At 43.5% G+C, this 20,223-nt stretch overlaps 2 protein-coding genes across 3 annotated transcripts in view; one reads left to right on the top strand and one right to left on the bottom strand.

Annotated features, from left to right (window-relative positions):
* LOC118372135 (rho guanine nucleotide exchange factor 6-like) overlaps positions 1 to 9,406 on the top strand; it is a 28,449-nt gene extending 19,043 nt beyond the window's left edge. Inside the window, exons 13-22 of one of the 2 annotated variants that reach the window (XM_052488319.1) lie at positions 69 to 155; positions 250 to 331; positions 1,111 to 1,226; positions 1,493 to 1,657; positions 2,664 to 2,684; positions 4,022 to 4,115; positions 4,885 to 4,971; positions 5,439 to 5,538; positions 6,610 to 6,664; positions 6,838 to 9,406. In XM_052488319.1, the coding sequence (XP_052344279.1) occupies positions 69 to 155; positions 250 to 331; positions 1,111 to 1,226; positions 1,493 to 1,657; positions 2,664 to 2,684; positions 4,022 to 4,115; positions 4,885 to 4,971; positions 5,439 to 5,538; positions 6,610 to 6,664; positions 6,838 to 6,960 (930 nt within the window). In that variant the 3' untranslated portion in view covers positions 6,961 to 9,406. The remainder of the gene's footprint in view (positions 1 to 68; positions 156 to 249; positions 332 to 1,110; positions 1,227 to 1,492; positions 1,658 to 2,663; positions 2,685 to 4,021; positions 4,116 to 4,884; positions 4,972 to 5,438; positions 5,539 to 6,609; positions 6,665 to 6,837) is intronic. The other variant, XM_052488320.1, reaches the window with a different exon arrangement.
* Positions 9,407 to 10,636: 1,230 nt separating this feature from the next.
* On the bottom strand, positions 10,637 to 14,239 carry LOC118372136 (CD40 ligand-like). The gene is made up of 5 exons (XM_035757921.1): positions 13,760 to 14,239; positions 12,886 to 13,020; positions 12,744 to 12,765; positions 11,717 to 11,803; positions 10,637 to 11,342 (listed from the first exon to the last, which is right to left on the bottom strand). Exons 1-5 carry the CDS (start codon positions 13,940 to 13,942, stop codon positions 10,975 to 10,977), a joined length of 795 nt encoding a protein of 264 aa, XP_035613814.1. The 5' UTR covers positions 13,943 to 14,239; the 3' UTR covers positions 10,637 to 10,974.
* Between the last annotated feature and the right edge of the window lie 5,984 nt (positions 14,240 to 20,223).

Genomic DNA, 20,223 nt, shown 5'->3' with positions numbered 1-20,223 from the left:
CCCTCACCTGTGTCCGTGGGTGTCATTGTGTGATTGACTCTGTGGTGCTGCTTGTGTGTTCCCCATAGGAGAAGGAGGAGCGCTACCTCATGATGTTTCCCAGTGTGCTGGTCCTACTGTCTGCTAGTCCGCGCATGAGTGGCTTCATATACCAGGTAAACTAATGCATCCTAACTATTGCACTCAATCTGGGGAAGTGTGTCAACCCCCCCCAACCTCTTCTCTCTCTGTGTCCCCCCCACCCCCCAGGGAAGGCTGCCGCTGACGGGCTCCACAGTCTCCAGGCAGACGGAGGACACGGAGAACGGCCACTACACCTTTGAGATCACAGGTACCGTAGGTTAGAGAGGGAGCCTTGAGTCATTTAGCAGACGCTCTTATCCAGAGCGACTTACAGTAATGGGTCCATACATTTTCATGCGCTTTGGTGTGGTCTGCAGTTCCATCAAGTAGATTAGTTCTAGTGAGTTTGCAATCGGTGCCAAGGATTGGGTTTCCTGTGAAAGGCCTATATCTTAACACACTGGTCCGTTACGCTCTACACGTCAGTGGGTCGAAGGTCAGTAATGCAGTTGCGCCTCATTTTTAGCGAATGAATGGAGGATTTCTTACTTAACATCCCTCTGATAGAGCAGCTTCCTATTATATTATGTCATTCTCATTCCAATACACCAAACGGTGTAAAAACCTTGATTCGTCTCGGTTTTAATGATGCAGTGACTCATAACGTTCACTGAGGGAAACGATGCTACATCAATGAGTTACGTGACATTATCCGTCATATTGTTAATGCAATGCCATCATTAACATGCCAGGGCTGCAGGGAGAACCACTCCTCCTAGTTGTCTTGTTTACTTTCCGAAAGGACACAGGATTGGCTAACAGTTTATTTTTAAAAACCATGACACCATAATCCAGTTTTTCATCCAGTCGCGACTCGCCAGCTGTCATGGTGGACGGTTATGATTAATGTCAGGTGCCCTATATGTGGGCGTTACGAAACGCCTTGCAAACAGTTTTACCCACCCCTAACTCTAGGTAACCCAGCCTGAAACTTCCCTGCAAAGTGCAACCCACTGAAGTGTGTGTGTGTGTGTGTGTGTGTTGCAGGAAGCACAATGGATCGCATCACAGTGTTTTGCAGTAACCCCCAGGATCTGCAGGAGTGGCTGGACCATCTCCATGCCTACAGCGAAGGAGCCAGCCCCGTGGGCACCATTATCAAGGTAAAGACATGGACACACTGTTCATGATTTCTTTCTGAAAAGATGCAGAAAGTGGCGTTGCGTAGAGAATGTTCGCTAAACAAGATGGCTGTGCTGTATTTCCCTCTAGACTTAGTATCATAGTATGAGAACATCTACACCACTTCATATATCCAGAACTCGCATTGCGCTGAACCATTTCAACATCCACTGTACTTCACACATGGCTGGCACTTGCATTCAACTTGCATTGAAGCTCACACATCCATCATCTCTCCGACTGAAAGCCGGTCAGTATGGTGGGCACCCCCACTCACCTGCCCAGCTTCAGCACCCCCAGCCAGGCCAACCGTGGACCCCTGGAGCCCCCCAAGACCACCAAGCCCTGGTCTCTGAGCTGCCTGCGCCCCGCCCCACCCCTCAAGCCCTCCGCTGCACTGGGCTACAAGGAGGTAGGCCAACCCAGACCTACAGAATATCCATCTATCTCTTTGTTCTTCAGTCTTGATACCCTGAGAGCTGCAGTGTGAGCAGGGTTTTTTTCCAGCCCAGCATTAACCCTCTAGAGTCTGGAGGTATTCAGGTTCTTGATGAATAGCTGATTACTTGAGTCAGGATATAGTGCTGGGTTAGGGCAAAAGCCTGCACACTCTAAGTTTATTCTGAGCCTGGGGTAAAGAGCACTGCTTTAAGTATTTTACGGTAACATGAGTTTAACGGGTCCATGGAAAAACCCTGTCATATATAGCTGTTTGTGTGGGCAGAGCTCTTACCAGATGAGTAGGCAAACGGGGGTCCCAGATTCTATATAAAAACTGTGTATAGACAAGGTGAGGGGGTTGTGTTGGTGATAAGTAACTACATTAATTCCAGTACAGACTTGTCTTTTGAATGGCGCTTGTCTGGCTGTCAGGTTGACCTGGTGGTAGGCTGCACCAGCTGCTACTCCACAGGGTCGGGAAGTGGTCAGTGTGCGGTGAGGTCGAGCTCGGTCACTGACCATTTATTTTGCCAGAATAATCCTCTTAAAAATGGTTATCGTTTTGCAGATTCCTGAGATCCATGAAAACGTTGACAAAAAGACAATGACGTAGGTTGAAAATAGGTCATTTGTGGTGAGATGTCACGATATTCTGAAGCCAGAGTGCAGCATTATCCACTATGCTCTATGCCCTCAGGGTTAAAGCAGCTATTAGCTGCATCTCCCCTTCCCCTCTCTTTTTCTCTGTGGAATCATCACCCTGTTTGCTTCATACTACAGGATGAGGGGGGTACTGACATTTTCACCGTTCACCCTCTTCTAATTTCTCCCACTTTTTTTTTCTTCTCATGCATCTCTATATCTCTCTATCCCTCTCTCTCTCTCTCTCTCCCTCTCTCTATCCCTCTCTCTCTCTCTCTCTCTCCCTCTCTCTCTCTCTCTCTCTCTCTCATCTCTCTCCATACTGGCTGCTGTAGAGGATGTCTTCTATCTTGAAGGTGAGGCTTGATCTATCGCTCTCCCTCTGTGTGGATGTGTGCGTCCATGTGCTGAAGTGGCATGTCAATGCTCTGTTTGCCTCTTCCTCTGCAGTAAGCTGTTGGTTTCCTGTGTTCTCTGCTGCCTTGTCTGTCTTTTATCCCCATACTCACCAAGAGCCTCTGGCAGATGTTCTGTTTTCTAGGTAACACAAAGCTATTTCTAGGTAACGGATACAAGTAGAATTTGATGCAGAAACACTCATCCCCCCCCACTTTTTATAAAGAATCAATCATCCCGCTTTTTAATAGGTCTGTTAGGGAGCTTTATTGAGATGGACAAATTGTGCATAAATGTGTGTGTGTGTGTGTGTGTGTGTGTGTGTGTGTGTGTGTGTGTGCTTTATTTTCAACGAAGCTGCTTCTTGTTGCACCTTGGCTAGTATATGATCAAATAAGAAAGAATGGCAGTTTACAGGTTAGAAAATGAGAGGGGTTACATAAGAGGGTTTTACAATGGTTCATTAATGGTAAAGGTGATTCATTATAGCAGACGTGATGACATAGGCCACACAGTTAGCACCAAGTGTGTGACATGGCTGTGCTAAAGACTAAATGTGTTAATTAATGACTCAGAGGGGACAATTTTTGTTTCTAAAAGTAAACTGTTAAAAATAATACCAGGGTTGTGTTCATTAGGCACCAAATGGAAGAAACCTGACTGAAACGAGGAGTGGCTACTTAAATTGTAATTTTATTTTCCTGTTGCGTGCACTAATGAACATGACCCAGGTTTCTTTGGTTACTGCTGTCCCATGCTTGTGGAACTTCTAAGACTTTGTCACCGTGTATGTTTTCGTCTATGGAGGCAGTGTGTGTGTGTGTTACTGTAGGCTTGTATTTACTGTGATGTTTTTCCCCTGGCTTAAAGGTGTGTCACTGTGTTGGCTATGACTCTGTGTACCATACCCTCCTAACAGTTCTCTGTCACTGTGTTGGCTATGACTCTGTGTACCATACCCTCCTAACAGTTCTCTGTCACTGTGTTGGCTATGACTCTGTGTACCATACCCTCCTAACAGTTCTCTGTCACTGTGTTGGCTATGACTCTGTGTACCATACCCTCCTAACAGTTCTCTGTCACTGTGTTGGCTATGACTCTGTGTACCATACCCTCCTAACAGTTCTCTGTCACTGTGTTGGCTATGACTCTGTGTACCATACCCTCCTAACAGTTCTCTGTCACTGTGTTGGCTATGACTCTGTGTACCATACCCTCCTAACAGTTCTCTGTCACTGTGTTGGCTATATGACTCTGTGTACCATACCCTCCTAACAGTTCTCTGTCACCCCTACAGGACTCCAGTAAGAGCTCTGGGCCCATTAAGAATTTCTTCCCAAAACGCAGAGCAGAAAGGAAACATTCCGACGAGGAGTTCCTCTTACGGAAAAGTAGGTTTGATCATTCCACGCTAGGAAATGAAACCATAAATGTGTTGCCACCAAGGAAAGCACCGATTCACACTCTGCGTGGCAAAATCCAGTCGCTGCCTAACCAATGAACTCATTTCTCTCACTGTGAATCGACACTCCAGTGTAATTCACTGCACGTAACTCAAAACACATGTCTAACGTGACTTATGGTACCTCATCGCTAGTTGAGACATCCAGCTCCTAGTAACTGTTAAGTCAAATCTTACTTTTAAAAGTTCACAGTCCGTTAACTCATACCTAAATAATGTTGTTGACTCATCCTATACTCATATTTGTGGCCAAAGTGTAAATAAAATAAAAACACTTAGGAAAGAAATTCAACTCAAACAGACTGTTTAAAAATGCTTGCTGTTTCCTCATTAAATGTGATGTCAAGTTGGCTGAGCTGGCCAACCAGCTTTTTACTTGCCATTTAATATTTTTAATGATGGTATACACCCACACTGTTCTGTTGTAGCCCTTACCATTCGAACACAGAACAGCCTCTTTTAAACATACTTAATTACCATTTATTGGATGAAGCAGCTAAATCCGTTTTTTTCTGTCTGTCTGTCTGTCTGTCTGTCTGTCTGTCTGTCTGTCTGTCTGTCTGTCTGTCTGTCTGTCTGTCTGTCTGTCTGTCTGTCTGTCTGTCTGTCTGTCTGTCTGTCGTTGGAATTTAAAGTCAGTCTTTGTGGTTCAGAAGGCTCCTGACTCCCAGTTTCCCTTGTGTGCCTTTGATTGACAGGTACAGCTGCTCTGGAGGAGGATGCCCAGATTCTGAAAGTGATCGAGGCCTACTGCACAGGGGCCAGCCAGCATCAGGCCAGCACCGGTGAGCCGAAGAGAGTGTCTGTCTGTGGGCACGCGCACTTGTATGCATCTGTGTGTGAGGGATTATTTTCAACCTGTCATAAATGTAAGTGTGTGTGTGTTATACACACACTGGCCACCCCTCATAAGGACTGGCCACCCCTCATAGCTTGGTTCCGCTCTAGGTTTCTTCCTAGGTTTTGGCCTTTCTAGGGAGTTTTTCCTAGCCACCGTGCTTCTACACCTGCATTGCTTGCTGTTTGGGGTTTTAGGCTGTGTTTCTGTACAGCACTTTGTGATATCAGCTGATGTACGAAGGGCTATAGAAATACATTTGATTTGATTTATACAGACAAATCATTTATTTCAACAGGTCCAAGGTGTGTGTGTGTGTGTGTGTGTGTATGTGTGTGTGTCACCTTTTAATGGCCCATAGATAGGCATGGTAATGACTCAGACTTACATGTGTGTTATTGTGTCTTTCTACAGCGGTGAGGAAAGTGTGTGTCCCTCAGGTCCTGCTGCCTGAGGAAGAGAAGATCATGGTGGAGGAGATGAAGAACAACGGTCAGACAAGCATAGAGGAAAAGTAAGATGGCCATCACTCAGGAGAATAGATGTTTATTAAACCATTACAACACTGTGCGTTAGGGCGGGGCGGTATACTGTCAGAATGGAGAAAGACTCATTTGAAATCACTTATTTGTTGCCCCCTAAGATCTTGAACTACTCAAAGTATATTTTATAACTTTTTTATTATTAAAAACATAAAATACCATCAAAAATGTGAAAAATATGATATTTTGGCCAGATTGCCCAAAAGGCACTTGCACATCTGAGCTGTTTTTGTTGCAGGTGCATGGTAATAGTTGAATAAAATAAGAAACCCGCACACCGCTCTTGATAGTGTCACCGCTCTTTAATAAGCTTAAGTATCGGACACACTGCCTTAGCACCATTATGTAGACATAGCTCCACCCACATCCGTTCCACGCATCGAATGGGGTTGGAGTCAAGAGAACCAATAAGTGCTACCAAATATAACAAAGTGCATTTCATAAATATTTGAAATAGTGTGTACGTTAAACGTATTAAACACAATGAGGACATCGAGCTACCAAGCAAGTTTTCATAAATCATCAGGTACAGCGCAAGAAAAACGTCAGAGTAAACTGAAAGGGGGGCATAATTCATGTTCACATTTTACAACATAACATACATAGGCATTTCATCATTAAGACCTCTAGGAAATAATGTCTGGAGGGTGAAAGTCCCAGAACATTCTCTTTTACTCAGAGTATTATGTATATCACCTGGCCATATCGCTCAGCCCTACTGTGTATGTACATGGGTCTGCAGTTAGTTTTGTTTAGGTGGTCGTTTCAACACATCTAATACGATGCTTTTTCAAATCTGTAGTATTTATTCATCCAGTTAAAATTAAGAAATGTATTTCTTTACATAATAACGTTAAGGTATTAGCAAGTGGTAGTTTTGCCTTGAACATTGAGAAGCAAGAAATTGCCTCTTCAATATTTGTGAATTTATCTTCGACTGCCTGGAGCACTCAAATTCCAAAGCCTTTGCCAAAGAACATAATGTGACATTAAGATATGCTGCTGTCCCACTTTCTGATAACCTTTTGTTTCTGCACTGGCAGGAGTCTGGTTGATGCAGTATATGCTTTAAAGGATGAGGTCCATGAATTAAAGAAGGTAAAACAAGAATTGTTCATCTAATGTTCACTCTGAGAAAGGTAAAGGCTGACAAGCCATTTTTGCTAAGTCGTGTTGGTGTAGCGGGTAATTGTGGTTTGTGCGGGTTCATACTTGTAGGTGTGTTCTCACATCTGTGCTGTGTAATATTTAACTTGTATGGGTCTTGTCAGGAGAATAAGTGGATGAAGCAATGTATGGAGGAGGAGCAGAAGTCTCGTAAGGAGCTGGAGAGAGTGGTCAGGAAGCTGGCCAAGCAGAAGAACGACTGTGCTTGGGAGGATGGAGGACACTGAACAACTCCCCATACCTACCCAACTACCTACCTACCTAGCCCGTGTGTGTGTGTGTGCGACTGTGTGTGACTGCCTTCAATCCCTACAACACAGAAGGGTTGGATTCATGCATCTGGACAATGGTTAGAGCAACTCTCTGGTCTGATGCTTGGGGGGATAACCAGAAGCAAAAATTCTGATTGGTTGCCTCCCGTCTACTGGCACTGGTCAACTCTGATGGAGCCATTTTGGACAAAGGACAAATAACTACTGCTCTATTGTCACCAGCTGCATCGCCACTGTGGACTATTGGGTCTACATTTTCAATAGAACATCTAATGGGAACGAGAAGCCATCTTTCGGGTCAATGGGGTGTTCTCTTGCATGTACTTGTTTCTGCAGGAGAGCGACTCCCTCTGCCATAACTAGGGCTCATCTGGCCCACTCTACGTCTGTTACAGCACTGTTTCTTTATTTTGGTGTTGAGGACACCCCTTGCAGCCTTGTCGGGAAAGAGTGAGGCTTGCATCGAGCTTTATTGAACATCATTTGGCATTTTGAGATTGGACGTTCTAGACGTGAGACTCTGCGTCTCCAAGCTGTTTCATAGTCCTCAGAGCTTTAGCTTTTCATTTCAGATGGGTGAGACCTATCCGTGGACTATCAAACAGTCCTCTAGCTCATGGTAAGTGGATTTCAATACCGCTCATATCCAAGCTGGTATTAACATTAATGAATAATGTCCTTGACTGTGTTTCTTACAATCTGCGCGGATGTACAGTATTTTTAAGATATTGTCACACATTAGATGTGACGATCAATATATAGGCCAAAGCTTTCAGGGATATAGATATATAACAAATAGAACACTCGTATATGGTGTATTGCGTATAAAATAGACATGTAAAGATGACAACTGTGTGGCCTATACTTTCTTACCGAAACGATATAACAATTAAATACATGTACTAATAATACATAGCTTTGCTTTATTCGGGAGTTAAAGAATATATATTGCTTATTTATTTTCCATGAAAACATTTCATTATGTAGGTAGAGATGTGTGTATTGTATGTAGGTTATATGGTACTGGGAACCCACTTGGGGCGGTCTCTGGGTTTCTGCCTTAAACCAACCCGCACCGCAGAAACCATCTCTACAGAATGATCACCTAAGGAAAAAATGTTTTTAAGTGATCTTTATTTATTTGGCATTGTCCATTGGGGAAGACAAAAACACAACCCATTTTGATTTTAAGAATTTGGTACCACAGGAACAATGTTATTTGTACTTCGTAAACTGTGTCCCACAATGTGAGTTAGGGTTACATTCCAAGGAAGTCTCATTGCATCAGTGTACTCCGACCGTTTTCACAGAGCGTCTGAGCTGGACTGCTGTTCTAGGATCAGCATTTTTATCTTAACTAATTATGGTCTAAAAGGGAACAAAGATGATTCTTTTCTTGGACGGTTTGTAAATTTCGTCCCTGGTCTGTCGTTCTTATGCTTCTTCCTGGTGACTTAATGCAGATGGAGATATATGTCCCCACTTTGATTGTGTTGATGGAGAGTGTAAAGTATGAGTAGTGGGATCAAGGGCCTCCTGATCACAGTGGATTAAGTTATGAGGTACAGAGGAAGTGGCAGGGATTTACATGCACAGGTTTTCTGTCATGTTTCACATTTCAATGGGACTGATGGCACTGTTTAGATGGGGACAGGTAAGGGTCGTGTGACGATTCAATGTGGAACCGGGCTTTGATGGCTTATGTCAAGGCCTTCGGGGAAAGATTATTCAGTTGAATCACATCACTTCCTCCCAGGATGAGGTGCACTGCGTGCACTGTAGAACCTGATGTCAACCTCATACTGCAGAGTGACCATAGGAACTTCATGAGAATGCAATGTGACCACTTCAGTAGGACTGTTTTCACTTGAGTGTCACTCTGAGACAGTCAGTTGGGCAGTAGACCAGATTGTATAAAGAGATATCTCTGTTAATGTACAGTGATGATGACTCATTCACCCACTTAACCAAAATGGGCCTATTGCCTTGCCACTGTGTTCTCTGTAGTCCTGATGTATAGCAGCATACTCTTACAAGCTGTTGTGTTCAGGTCCCACGGTCTGTCAGGGCAGCTCCACATGTTTTGTCACCTGTACAAATGTCCTTCAGTATAATTTGTTTATGTTTTATTGCTGAGATTATTTTTAACATCAATATTTTTATCAATGCATTTTATTTTCTTTATAAAGTGTCTTAAACTTTTCAATGTCTGATAGCCTAAGCGAGCACTTAGACTGACCATGACGACTTGTGTCGGCAGACCACTCCACGTGTATCATTTGAAAAAGTGGTTTGATGCCAAATTCTAACTCTATTGTAAAGGCATTTTGTTTCTTCTTCTAGTTGCGGCACACTTTCATGTTTTCAGTATGGCCATTCTTTTAATAAAAATCAAACTTGATCCGCTGTTATTCATCAGTTTTTCATTCATGCTGGAAAAGTCCATTGGTAAACTGCGTTCCACCCTGTTTTCCACTTCTGGGTGATTGCACAGGTACATAGAACACGCTACAGTGACTAGCGTATGTTGAGAGAGACCCATGACAGGATGGAATGACTGAGTAAAGATGACATCCTGTGAAAGCCACTTCTCCTCTCTTCATCTCCTGACAGGGTACGCTGCATCTCTGCTCTGTAGACTTGTTCTTTCCATGCTGCTCAACGACTCCCTCTACCCCTGCAGTGGAATGGTCTATATGACGGCAGGGCTGTGTGGAGTTTGTTGCCATACTTTCGTACTGTTTTTATAAACCAAATTTAGTCAATGGAATATATATCTGAAATCCCAGTCGAAACCTGGAAGCCAGTTTCACTGATCTTTAATTCTTCCCCTCGAAATCAGGACTGATTTAGACCTGGGACAAGATGGTGCAATTAATTATCAGGTAGAACAGAAAGACAGCACTACTCCGGACCTCGTGGGGCAGCGTTTCCCAAACAGGGTCCTGGGGTCCCCAAGGGGAGCACGTTTGGTTAGCACTACACATCTGATTTAAAATAATCAACTCATCATCGAGCTTTAATTAATCGTCTGTGTAATGCTACAGACAAAAGGAAAACGTTTACCCCTTTGGGTCCCCAGGACCGAGTTTGGGAAGCGGTGTCATAGGGTAAGATTTGAATAACCCTGGAGTAGATGTTACTACGGTATACAAAATGGCTTACAGTCTGTGCCCTGTGTGAAGACCTCATATTGCTGTCACAGCATCCTCATGAAACGCACTGATTTTCATTAGACCTGTCTGGTTTTGCTGCACAGATCTTTTTGCTCTGGTTCTAATTCTAGAGGTTACTGCAGCGTTTGTTGTAAAGGGATGCAACATTGCTGCAGAAGGTTTGTGTGAGACACTTATATATTTTTTTCAACTTGGTTTCATAAGTTGCGTTGGGGACCATAAGCATAAAGTACATGACATTTGTTTGTGGTGATGAGTCAAACAACAAACCATTTTAGTTTGATAATTATGCTTAGCAACCCACGAAATTGCGGGGGGAGGGGAGGGGGCTTGTGGAAATAAAGGTTTCACGGGTTGCGTCAGTTCCAAGCACCGAGACGATACTGTATGCGATAAACCAATTGGAAACCTACCATAGAGAGATTGGTTACTTTTCATTTAAATAATCAAGCACATTTTTTATTAAAATATAATAATTTATTAACTATACAGACACCATCTGTCACAATAAATACACAGTCATTGCCATATTCTTAGAAATGACTATTAATATCTAACATTGTGGGGGCAGGGAGACCAGGTTATCCAATCAACAGCAATAAGTTCCAGAGATTCCTTTCACCAAGGCCTTTTTAGAAAGATGTTCAAATTGGTGTAGTCCATGAGCAGATCTGTTCTCAGTCCTGTACCAAATCCAACAGCACGCAGGGCCTTGATTCCACCCATCACTCCAATACAGTAATAATCCAAAGTAATACAGTCCATCCTCTCCATACTGTAGGTAATGTCTTGTCTACAGCTTAAATAATCCAAAAGTGGTCGTCCCCTCCTCATAGTTGACCAGGCTGGGGTCCGTCACCCACACAGAGATCTGGTCTTCAGGCTCCAGACTGAACACGCCTCCCTGGAAGGCCGTACACACGTCTGTCCGGTTCTGGTCCCCCAGGCTGCAGTAGGCTGTCATCAGGTTCTTCTCCTTTCCTGTCTCCCCCTTCCTCAGCTTCACCCGGCTCGCCAGAGGGGTTTTGGGGTGCCATTTGGAGAAGGCCACCTGGGAGTAAATGTCGTAGTCTCCAGGCTGCAGAACCTTCAACCAGCTGGACTTGAAGTACTGGACGTTCCTCAGCACTGAGTGGCCTATGTTCCACTCCAGATACTTCGCTGTTCAAACAATTAATATTTTAAGTATTTGCATTTATTATGGATCCCCATTAGCTTCTGCCAAAGCAGCAGCAGCTAAGGAAACACTAAGGAAATGTACCTATAGTTCAAACGTTACACTTCACAACACATTATTACACACTACTACAACATATCTACAGTACAAAATCGATGTGTGTGTCTTCACTGTCGGCGCTGTTCCATAAGGTGTAGTTTTTCTTGTTTGAATCAGATTTTACTGCTTACATTAGTTAAGAGTTCCATGTAGTCATAGCTCTATGTAGTACCTCATACTGACACTCTTTTCTTGAATTGAGGCTACAATTTCATAGGAAAAAGACAAACCAAGAATGTTTGTGATAAGTAACTCTTACATGAAGGGAGTGCACCAATGACAGGTTGCTTGACTATCATGCGTGCCATGGCTCCATACGAGGGCACACCCCCAGTGCGTTTGACAGCTGAAATGGAGAACAGACAGTCAGTCAGTCTTCACCCTCTCAGAATAGGAGGTCCTCTGCTGACAGAGTGGCAAGTAAAGCAGATGAAGTAAAGAAACACAAAGAGCTCGGTGACACATGTTGTTTTGGCTCTTTACTCCAGCACTTTGGATTTGAAGAGATACATTCACTATGAGGTTAACGTGCAGACGGACAGCTTTAATTTGAGGGTATGTTCATACATATCGGGTGAACGGTTGAGAAATGAATGAATTCAGTACATCAAGTTTGAGACACATTTGTTGAATGCATTTGCTGGGGTTAGGGTTAGGGTACCCCCAAGACATGCTAACCTCTCACCATTACAATGGCAGTGGAGGTTAGCATTGTTTTGTTTTGTTTTTCTTTTGGGGGGGGGGGTTGATGATAATTATGTGTCTAACTTTCTCCCTCATCATTATCCACGATTAATTCAGGATTATCTGTAATCATGGTAGCATCCACATTAATGCAGAAGTGTTTAGAAACATATTCTATTCTTATTTTCAATAAAAGTAACACAATACATTACATTACATTATTTACCAGGAATTTTGATTGGGCACAGCGTAATCTGAAACACAACCAAAACAAACAGCAAATGCATCCTGCAAATGTGTAGTCACAAGCTTGATGTAGTCATTGTGTGCTCTGAATATGGGACCAAATACTTATAATTGTACTACTTTAATTCACATAAGAGAATTTGTCCCAATAGCCTTGGTCCCCTAAAATGGGCGGACTATGTACAAAAGGTCTGTCCTCTCTAAACGGTTCACCCGATATGGATCAAAAATACCCTCAAATTAAAGATGACCGTCTGTAATCCAAAGTGCTGGAGCACAGAGCCAAAACAACAACAAATGTGTCACTGTCCCAATACTTTTGGATCCCACTGATGTAATGAAATATTTTAACATACCTTTTCCTTCAACTTGTGAGACCTTGATAGGAGAGAGAGCATAGCATTGCTTAATTATCTGTTAATACGGCATATTTCTTCTTCTCCAAATGTACTCCTAAAACCTCTTATCTTCATTTGAGTCTCAGAAACCATAGCCTACCTTTTCCATTATGTTTTTGTATTTCTCCACAAGCTTCTCACAGTCCAGCACTGACTGGCTGTCTTTCTCACACTCCCCAAGTCTCCTCAGGACGACCATGTCATCCAGGTACTTGTGCTCAAAGTCCTCGTCATACTGAGCCCAAACAAAGCAGGAATTAATGTTAACCCTATATTTAATATCAGCACTGATTAAGGAGGACCACACGTGTCTTTCAAGTTCACATCAGGACAAGCGCATGAAGCATGTTAGGACTAAGCAGTTGTTTTGTATGTGCTGTTGCTAAATGTTTCTGTTCAATGTTTATTCTGATCATGGAAAATGTTCTCATGAACCTATTTTAATTGTTTTATAACAGAGGTTGTTTCCTGTGCTTGAAGAATAGTAGGCCTAGGTTGAAACTGAAATACTTTAGATGTTGAAAAGACGCCCTTACTCTGTAAACCACATTGCTCTTTGAAAATACACTATACTATGTCACGTATAGCCGACGGCAGTCAAATTCAAACAATATCTCGCTCTCTAGTAGCGTTCAGGATAGATTTCAGCTATAAAATAATGAAACGGGTCACACTTTATTTGGTTAGTCCGGATAGTTCGTCTGGAGATGCTCTACAGGTGGTCATACTTTCAACAAACTATCTGTTGATGAGCAACTGCTGGCTAAGGTTAGGTTTAGAATAAAGGTTAGGATAAGGACTAGTGTTCGTAGACAGTTGAAATGCTACTGAGAGTCTGTTGAGCATTCACAGATGGACTTATCCAATTAAAGTGTTACCAGAAATAGACTTGTATCCATGATCTATGATAGTTTTGAACGTGGCACTAAGAAACTAATAAATGTATAACCGTATCTAGAAAGGTGAGTTCTTACCTTGTTTTCCTTGTGGTACAGGTAGGTGAATCCCCCCAGTAGTAGCAGCATTTGGAGCACTATCATACCAATGAGGAACCCGAGGAGAGGTTTGTTGTGGCCCGTTCCTGGTGCTGACTTGACAGAGCCTAGCCGGGGGGGGATCGGTGGTGGAGGCAGGTTGGTCTGGTACATGTTGATCATGGTGGTGCAGAGAGATTTACTCTGAGGAGGTCTGGCTGCCTACACACACCATTCACTTCTGAATAGCTACTGTTAGTCGACTGTCACTAGCAAGTGTGTTCCTCTGAGGCTACTTCCCGGAAGCTCTCAACTTTTAGGTGTGTGCCTCTGAGTGTGTGTCTATGTGTGTGTGTGTGTGTGTGTACATTGTGTCTGAGATTGATTTGAATGCATCAACCTCTCTAAACAATCCCATTTTTACCTGTTGGCTTCTCCAGTCCACGTTTACCCAGGGACCGATTCCAAAAAGTTCCTTTCTTGAAGTGTTTGGTGTGTGATATGATAGAGCATAGTAGAAATGCTCATGGAAATCACCTAAAGAATAGTTTGAATGTTGCACAATTAATGCATTTGCTGACCAAGGCTTTGTGGCTGAAATTTGTCCATCTGACAGAAAAAGATTCAACCAGAGTTACAGCACCTAGAGGTGCATCTATATATTTCTGTTTAGAGTTGGGCATGTTAGATTTTTCAATTGAATCAAACGTTTTCATAGGTTTACAGTTGAAAGGACGTCGCCAAATATATATATTTTTACAGTTTCAGATCCCATCAAGGCCCTGATTGGTGAACCACTGATTCATTCACAGATCTTTGCCTGTGAGAGGTTAGAGACATCCACACAAACAGTGCTTTTAATATACACTGCTCAAAAAAATAAAGGGAACACTAAAATAACACATCCTAGATCTGAATTAATGAAATATTCTTATTAAATAGTTTTTTCTTTACATAGTTGAATGTGCTGACAACAAAATCACACAAAAATGATCAATGGAAATCAAATGTATCAACCCATGGAGGTCTGGATTTGGAGTCACACTCAAAATGAAAGTGGAAAACCACACTACAGGCTGATCCAACTTTGATGGAATGTCCTTAAAACAAGTTCAAATGAGGCTCCGTAGTGTGTGTGGCCTCCACGTGCCTGTATGACCTCCCTACAACGCCTGGGCATGCTCCTGATGAGGTGGCAGATGATCTCCTGAGGGATCTCCTCCCAGACCTGGACTAAAGCATCCGCCAACTCCTGGACAGTCTGTGGTGCAACGTGGCGTTGGTGGATGGAGCGAGACATGATGTGCTCAATTGGATTCAGGTCTGGGGAACGGGCGGGTCAGTCCATAGCATCAATGCCTTCCTCTTGCAGGAACTGCTGACACACTCCAGCCACATGAGGTCTAGCATTGTCTTGCATTAGGAGGAACCCAGGGCCAACCGCACCAGCATATGGTCTCACAAGGGGTCTGAGGATCTCATCTCGGTACCTAATGGCAGTCAGGCAACCTCTGGCGAGCACATGGAGGGCTGTGCGGCCCCCCAAAGAAATGCCACCCCACACCGTGACTGACCCATCACCAAACCGGTCATGCTGGAGGATGTTGCAGGCAGCAGAATGTTCTCTCCAGACTGTCACGTCTGTCACATGTGCTCAGTGTGAACCTGCTTTCATCTGTGAAGAGCACAGGGCGCCAGTGGCGAATTTGCCAATCTTGGTGTTCTCTGGCAAATGGCAAACGTCCTGCACAGTGTTGGGCTGTAAGCACAACCCCCACCTGTGGACGTCGGGCCCTCATACCACCCCCATGGGGTCTGTTTCTGACAGTTTGAGCAGACACATGCACATTTGTGGCCTGCTGGATGTAATTTTGCAGGGCTCTGGCAGTGCTCCTCCTGCTCCTCCTTGCACAAAGGCAGAGGTAGCGGTCCTGCTGCTGGGTTGTTGCTCTCCTACGGCCTCCTCCACGTCTCCTGATGTACTGGCCTGTCTCCTGGTAGCGCCTCCATGCTCTAGACACTACGCTGACAGACACAGCAAACCTTGCCACAGCTCGCATTGATGTGCCATCCTGGATGAGCTGCACTACCTGAGCCACTTGTGTGGGTTGTAGACTCCGTCTCATGCTACCACTAGAGTGAAAGCACCGCCAGCATTCAAAAGTGACCAAAACATCAGCCAGGAAGCATGGGAACTGAGAAGTGGTCTGTGGTTATCACCTGCAGAACCACTCCTTTATTGGGGGGGTCTTGCTAATTGCCTATACTTTCCACCTGTTGTCTATTCCATTTGCACAACAGCATGTGAAATTTATTGTCAATCAGTGTTGCTTCCTAAGTGGACAGTGTGCTTGGAGTTACATTGTGTTGTTTAAGTGTTCCCTTTATTTTTTTGAGCAGTGTACAATGTATTTCAACTTACATATTTGACACATGATTACATTGTTCATTTATACAGTTATTATTCCACATGTCCTCACCTAAGACTCACAACTTCCTGGTTGATCTGATCTTCCTGCTATGCCACCACGTTTGCTTTAAACGTCATTGGTCAGGCATGTACTTGCAACGTTCCCATGACACGTGTCTAGAACATTAATATGGTATATTCTGAAAACATGGTAACCATGTTCTGTTTGACAAATTGTTCAGAGCACTTTGAAGTAGTGCGCTTCTTTTTAATGAGACTGTCCTTGAAAGGGAATGTTCTCTTAAGTTTAATGCCAAAACATTTTTTTTGGCTAACATACATAGAATGTTCCCATAACTAAAGGAAAAAATGGACACAAACATCAGGAGAACATTACTAAAACGTTCTCTCCCCCTAGAATTGTTAGCTGGGTTGTTTATCACACACTACACCCTGCAAAGAAAGTGGAAGTGAAAACTGGTGGCTAACCTTTCTGACCATCTCACACAGGATATGATTCACAAATGTGTCATTTACTTTCTATACTTCCACTGAATGAGTTGATCCAAAAGAATAGAGCAAAGCAATGGATATACATCAAATTGAAATGCTTACTTACACGCCCCTATCCAACAATGCAATTTCAAAAATATGAATAAGAAATAAAAGTAGCAAGTAGTTAAAGAGTAGCAGAAAAATAACTTTGGGTAGTGTGGAGAGGGTAGTGTGGAGTGCAATAGAGATTGCCTCATCTGTGGATCTGTTAGGGTGGTATGCAAATCGGAGTGGGTCTAGGGTTTCTGGGATAATGGTAATGTGAGCCATTTAAAGCACTTCATGGCTACAGACATGAGTTCTACGAGTCAGTAGTCATTTAGGCAGGTTAGTGTTCTTGGGCACAGGGACTATGGTGGTCTGCTTAAAACATGTTAGTATTACAGACCTCAGACAGGGAGAGGTTGAAAATGTCAGTGAAGGCATTTGCCAGTTGGTCAGCGCATCCTCGCAGTACACGTCCTAGTAATCCGTCTGGCCTTGTGAATGTTGACCTGTTTAAAAGGTCTTACTCACATCGGCTACGGAGAGCGTGATCACACAGTCATCCGGAACAGCTGGTGCTCTTATGCATGTTTCAGTGTTTTGTCTCAAAGCAAGCATAGAAGTGGTTTAGCTCATCTGGTAGGCTTGTGTCACTAAGCAGCTCTCGGCCGTGCTTCCCTTTGTAGTCTGTAATGGTTTGCAAGCCCTGCCACATCCGACGAGCATCTGTGCCGGTGTAGTATGATTCGATCTTAGTCCTGTATTGACACTTTGCCTGTTTGATGGTTCATCTGAGGTCATAGCGGGATTTCTTATAGGCTTCCGGATTAGAGTCCCGCTCCTTAAAAGCGGCAGTTCGAGCCTTTTGCTCATTGCGGATTTTGCCTGTAATCCATGGCTTCTGGTTGGGGGATGTACGTATGGTCACTGTGGGGACGACGTCATCGATGCACTTAGTAATGAAGCCAATGACTGATGTGGTGTACTCCTCAATGCCATCAGAAGAATCCGATGTACGCGTCTCTGTGTGTGGAGTATAGGTGGTACAGAGTTTTTTTCCTCTGGTTGCACATTTAACATGCTGATAGAAATTTGGTCAAACTGATTAAAGTTTCCCTGTATTATAGTCCACTAGGAGTGCCACCTCTCAATGAGTTTTCCTGTTTTCTTATGGCGGAATACAGGTCATTGAGTGTAGTCTTAGTGCCAGCATCGATCTGTGGTGGTATGTAGACAGCTACGAAAAATACAGATAAACTCTCTAGGTAGATAGTGTGGTCTACAGCTTATCATGAGATACTCTACCTCAGGCGAGCAAAACCTCAAGACTTCCTTAGATATTGTGCACCAGCTGTTGTTTACAAATATGCATAGTCCGCCCCCCTTGTCTTACCAGACGCCACTGTTCTATCCTGCCGATACAGCGTATAACCAGCCGTATGTTGATAATGTCGTCATTCTGCCACTACTCTGAAGCATAAGATATTACAGTTTTTAAATGTCCCGTTAGTAGTTTGATCTTCCTCGTAGGTCGTCGATTTAAATTTTCCAATGATTGCACGTAAGCTAGTAGAACTGAAGGCAGGGGGGGTTGTTCGATCACCAACGAATTCTCAGAATGCAGCCTGACCTCCGTCCTCTTTTTCTCCGCCTTCTCTTCACGTAAATGACGGGGATTTGGGCCTGTTCCCGGGAAAGCAGTATGTCCTTCACATCAGGCTCGTTAAAGTATATTAAAAAAAAGCTTCTGCCAGTTCGTGGTGAGTAATCACTGTTCTGATGTCCAAAAGTTATTTTCAGTCATTAGAGACGGTAGCAGCAACATTATGTACAAAATAAGTAAACGCAAAAATACAGACAAAAAAGCACAAATGGTTAGGAGCACGTAAAACGTCAGCCATCTTCTCCGGCATCGAATAAAATACACATTTTAGCTGCGTCATCAAATTAGTTTTTAAACCACTGATAAGTCCACTGTTTAGGGGACCTGCATGGCTCTGGTACTGTACGCCATTTGTTTATAAATAGATCTTTGGACACCGAAGATTGAAACGGCTTGCATTGAGCGGCAGCCCTGATTCTCACAGTCAGGAGTATGTCTCTGAAATCTGACACCACTTGTAGCTGGGATGTCTCATCGACCATTTTGTTTGGTCTTCGGACTGTCCATCAACTCCTGTCTGAGCCCTACGTCACATCTGCTAACAATACATATGCTTGGACTCCTTACATCGTAACGCAACAGGAAAGTGGTTTCGTCGCTGTAGCACATTGCGTTCAATTTATAGCCAGTAATCTAAAATAATTCATAGATTTTAAAACAGAAACAATGTTCACTTTGTCATAGATGGACAAGATTAATATTAGATGAAAGGCAGGTTCCTAACAAGTTCAGGAAGCCAAGCTAGACTTCTGTGAGATGTCCACAGTGATGGAGGCTGATGTTAAGATCAAGAAAGATCTTTAGAAAATATGCACATTTTCTCTAAGACTAAATACAGTGCATTCGGAAAGTATTCAGACCATTGACATTTTCCACATTTTACCATGTTACAGCCTTATTTCTAAAATTGATTCAAATGTTTTTTCCCCCTCATCAATCTACACACAGTACCCCGTAATGACAACGCAAAAACTGTTTTTTATACAAAAAAAAATTAAAAGGAAATATCACATTTACATAAGTATTCAGTACTCAGTACTTTGTTTTAGCACCTTTGGAAGCGATTACAGCCTTGAGTCGTCTTGGGTATGACGCTACAAACTTGACACACCTGTATTTGGGGAGTTTCTTCTATTCTTCTCTGTAGATCCTCTCAAGCTATATCAGGTTGGATGGGGAGTGTCACTGCACAGCTATTTTCAGGTCTCTTTAGAGATGGTCAAACAGGTTCAAGTCTGGGCTCTTGCTGGGCTTCTCAAGGACATTCAGAGACTTGTCCTGAAGCCACTGCATTATCTTGGCTGTGTGCTTAGGGTCGTTCTCCTGTTGGAAGGTACCTTTTCCCGCAGTCTAAGGTCCTGAGCGTTCTGGAGCAGGTTTTCATCAAGGATCTCTCTGTACTTTGCTCTGTTAATCTTAACCTCAATACAGACTAGTCTCCCAGTCCCTGCCACTGAAAAACATCCCCACGGCATGATGCTGCTACCACCATGGTGCCTGGTTTCCTCCAGACGTGATGCTTGGCATTCAGGCCAAAGTCTTCAATCTTGGTTTCATCAGACCAGAGAATCTTGTTTCTCATGGTCTGAGATTCTTTAGTTGCCTTTTTGCAAACTCCAAGTGGGCTGTCATTTGCCTTTTACTGGGGAGTGGCTTCCGTCTGGCCACTCTACCGTAAAGGCCCGATTGGTGAAGTGCTGCAGAGTTGGTAGACTCTTCCAGAAGGACAACCATCTCTGCAGAGGAACTCTGGAGCTCTGTCAGAGTGACCACCACCCTGCCCTTCTCCCCCGATTGCTCAGTTTTGCCGGACGGACAGCTCTAAAGAAGAGTCTTGGTGGTTCCAAACAT

Source organism: Oncorhynchus keta, chromosome 30, assembly GCF_023373465.1.
Source record: "Oncorhynchus keta strain PuntledgeMale-10-30-2019 chromosome 30, Oket_V2, whole genome shotgun sequence".
Taxonomy (NCBI): domain Eukaryota; kingdom Metazoa; phylum Chordata; class Actinopteri; order Salmoniformes; family Salmonidae; genus Oncorhynchus; species Oncorhynchus keta.
Note: the sequence above shows the minus strand (reverse complement) of the source record. Positions and strands in the feature narration are given on the sequence as shown.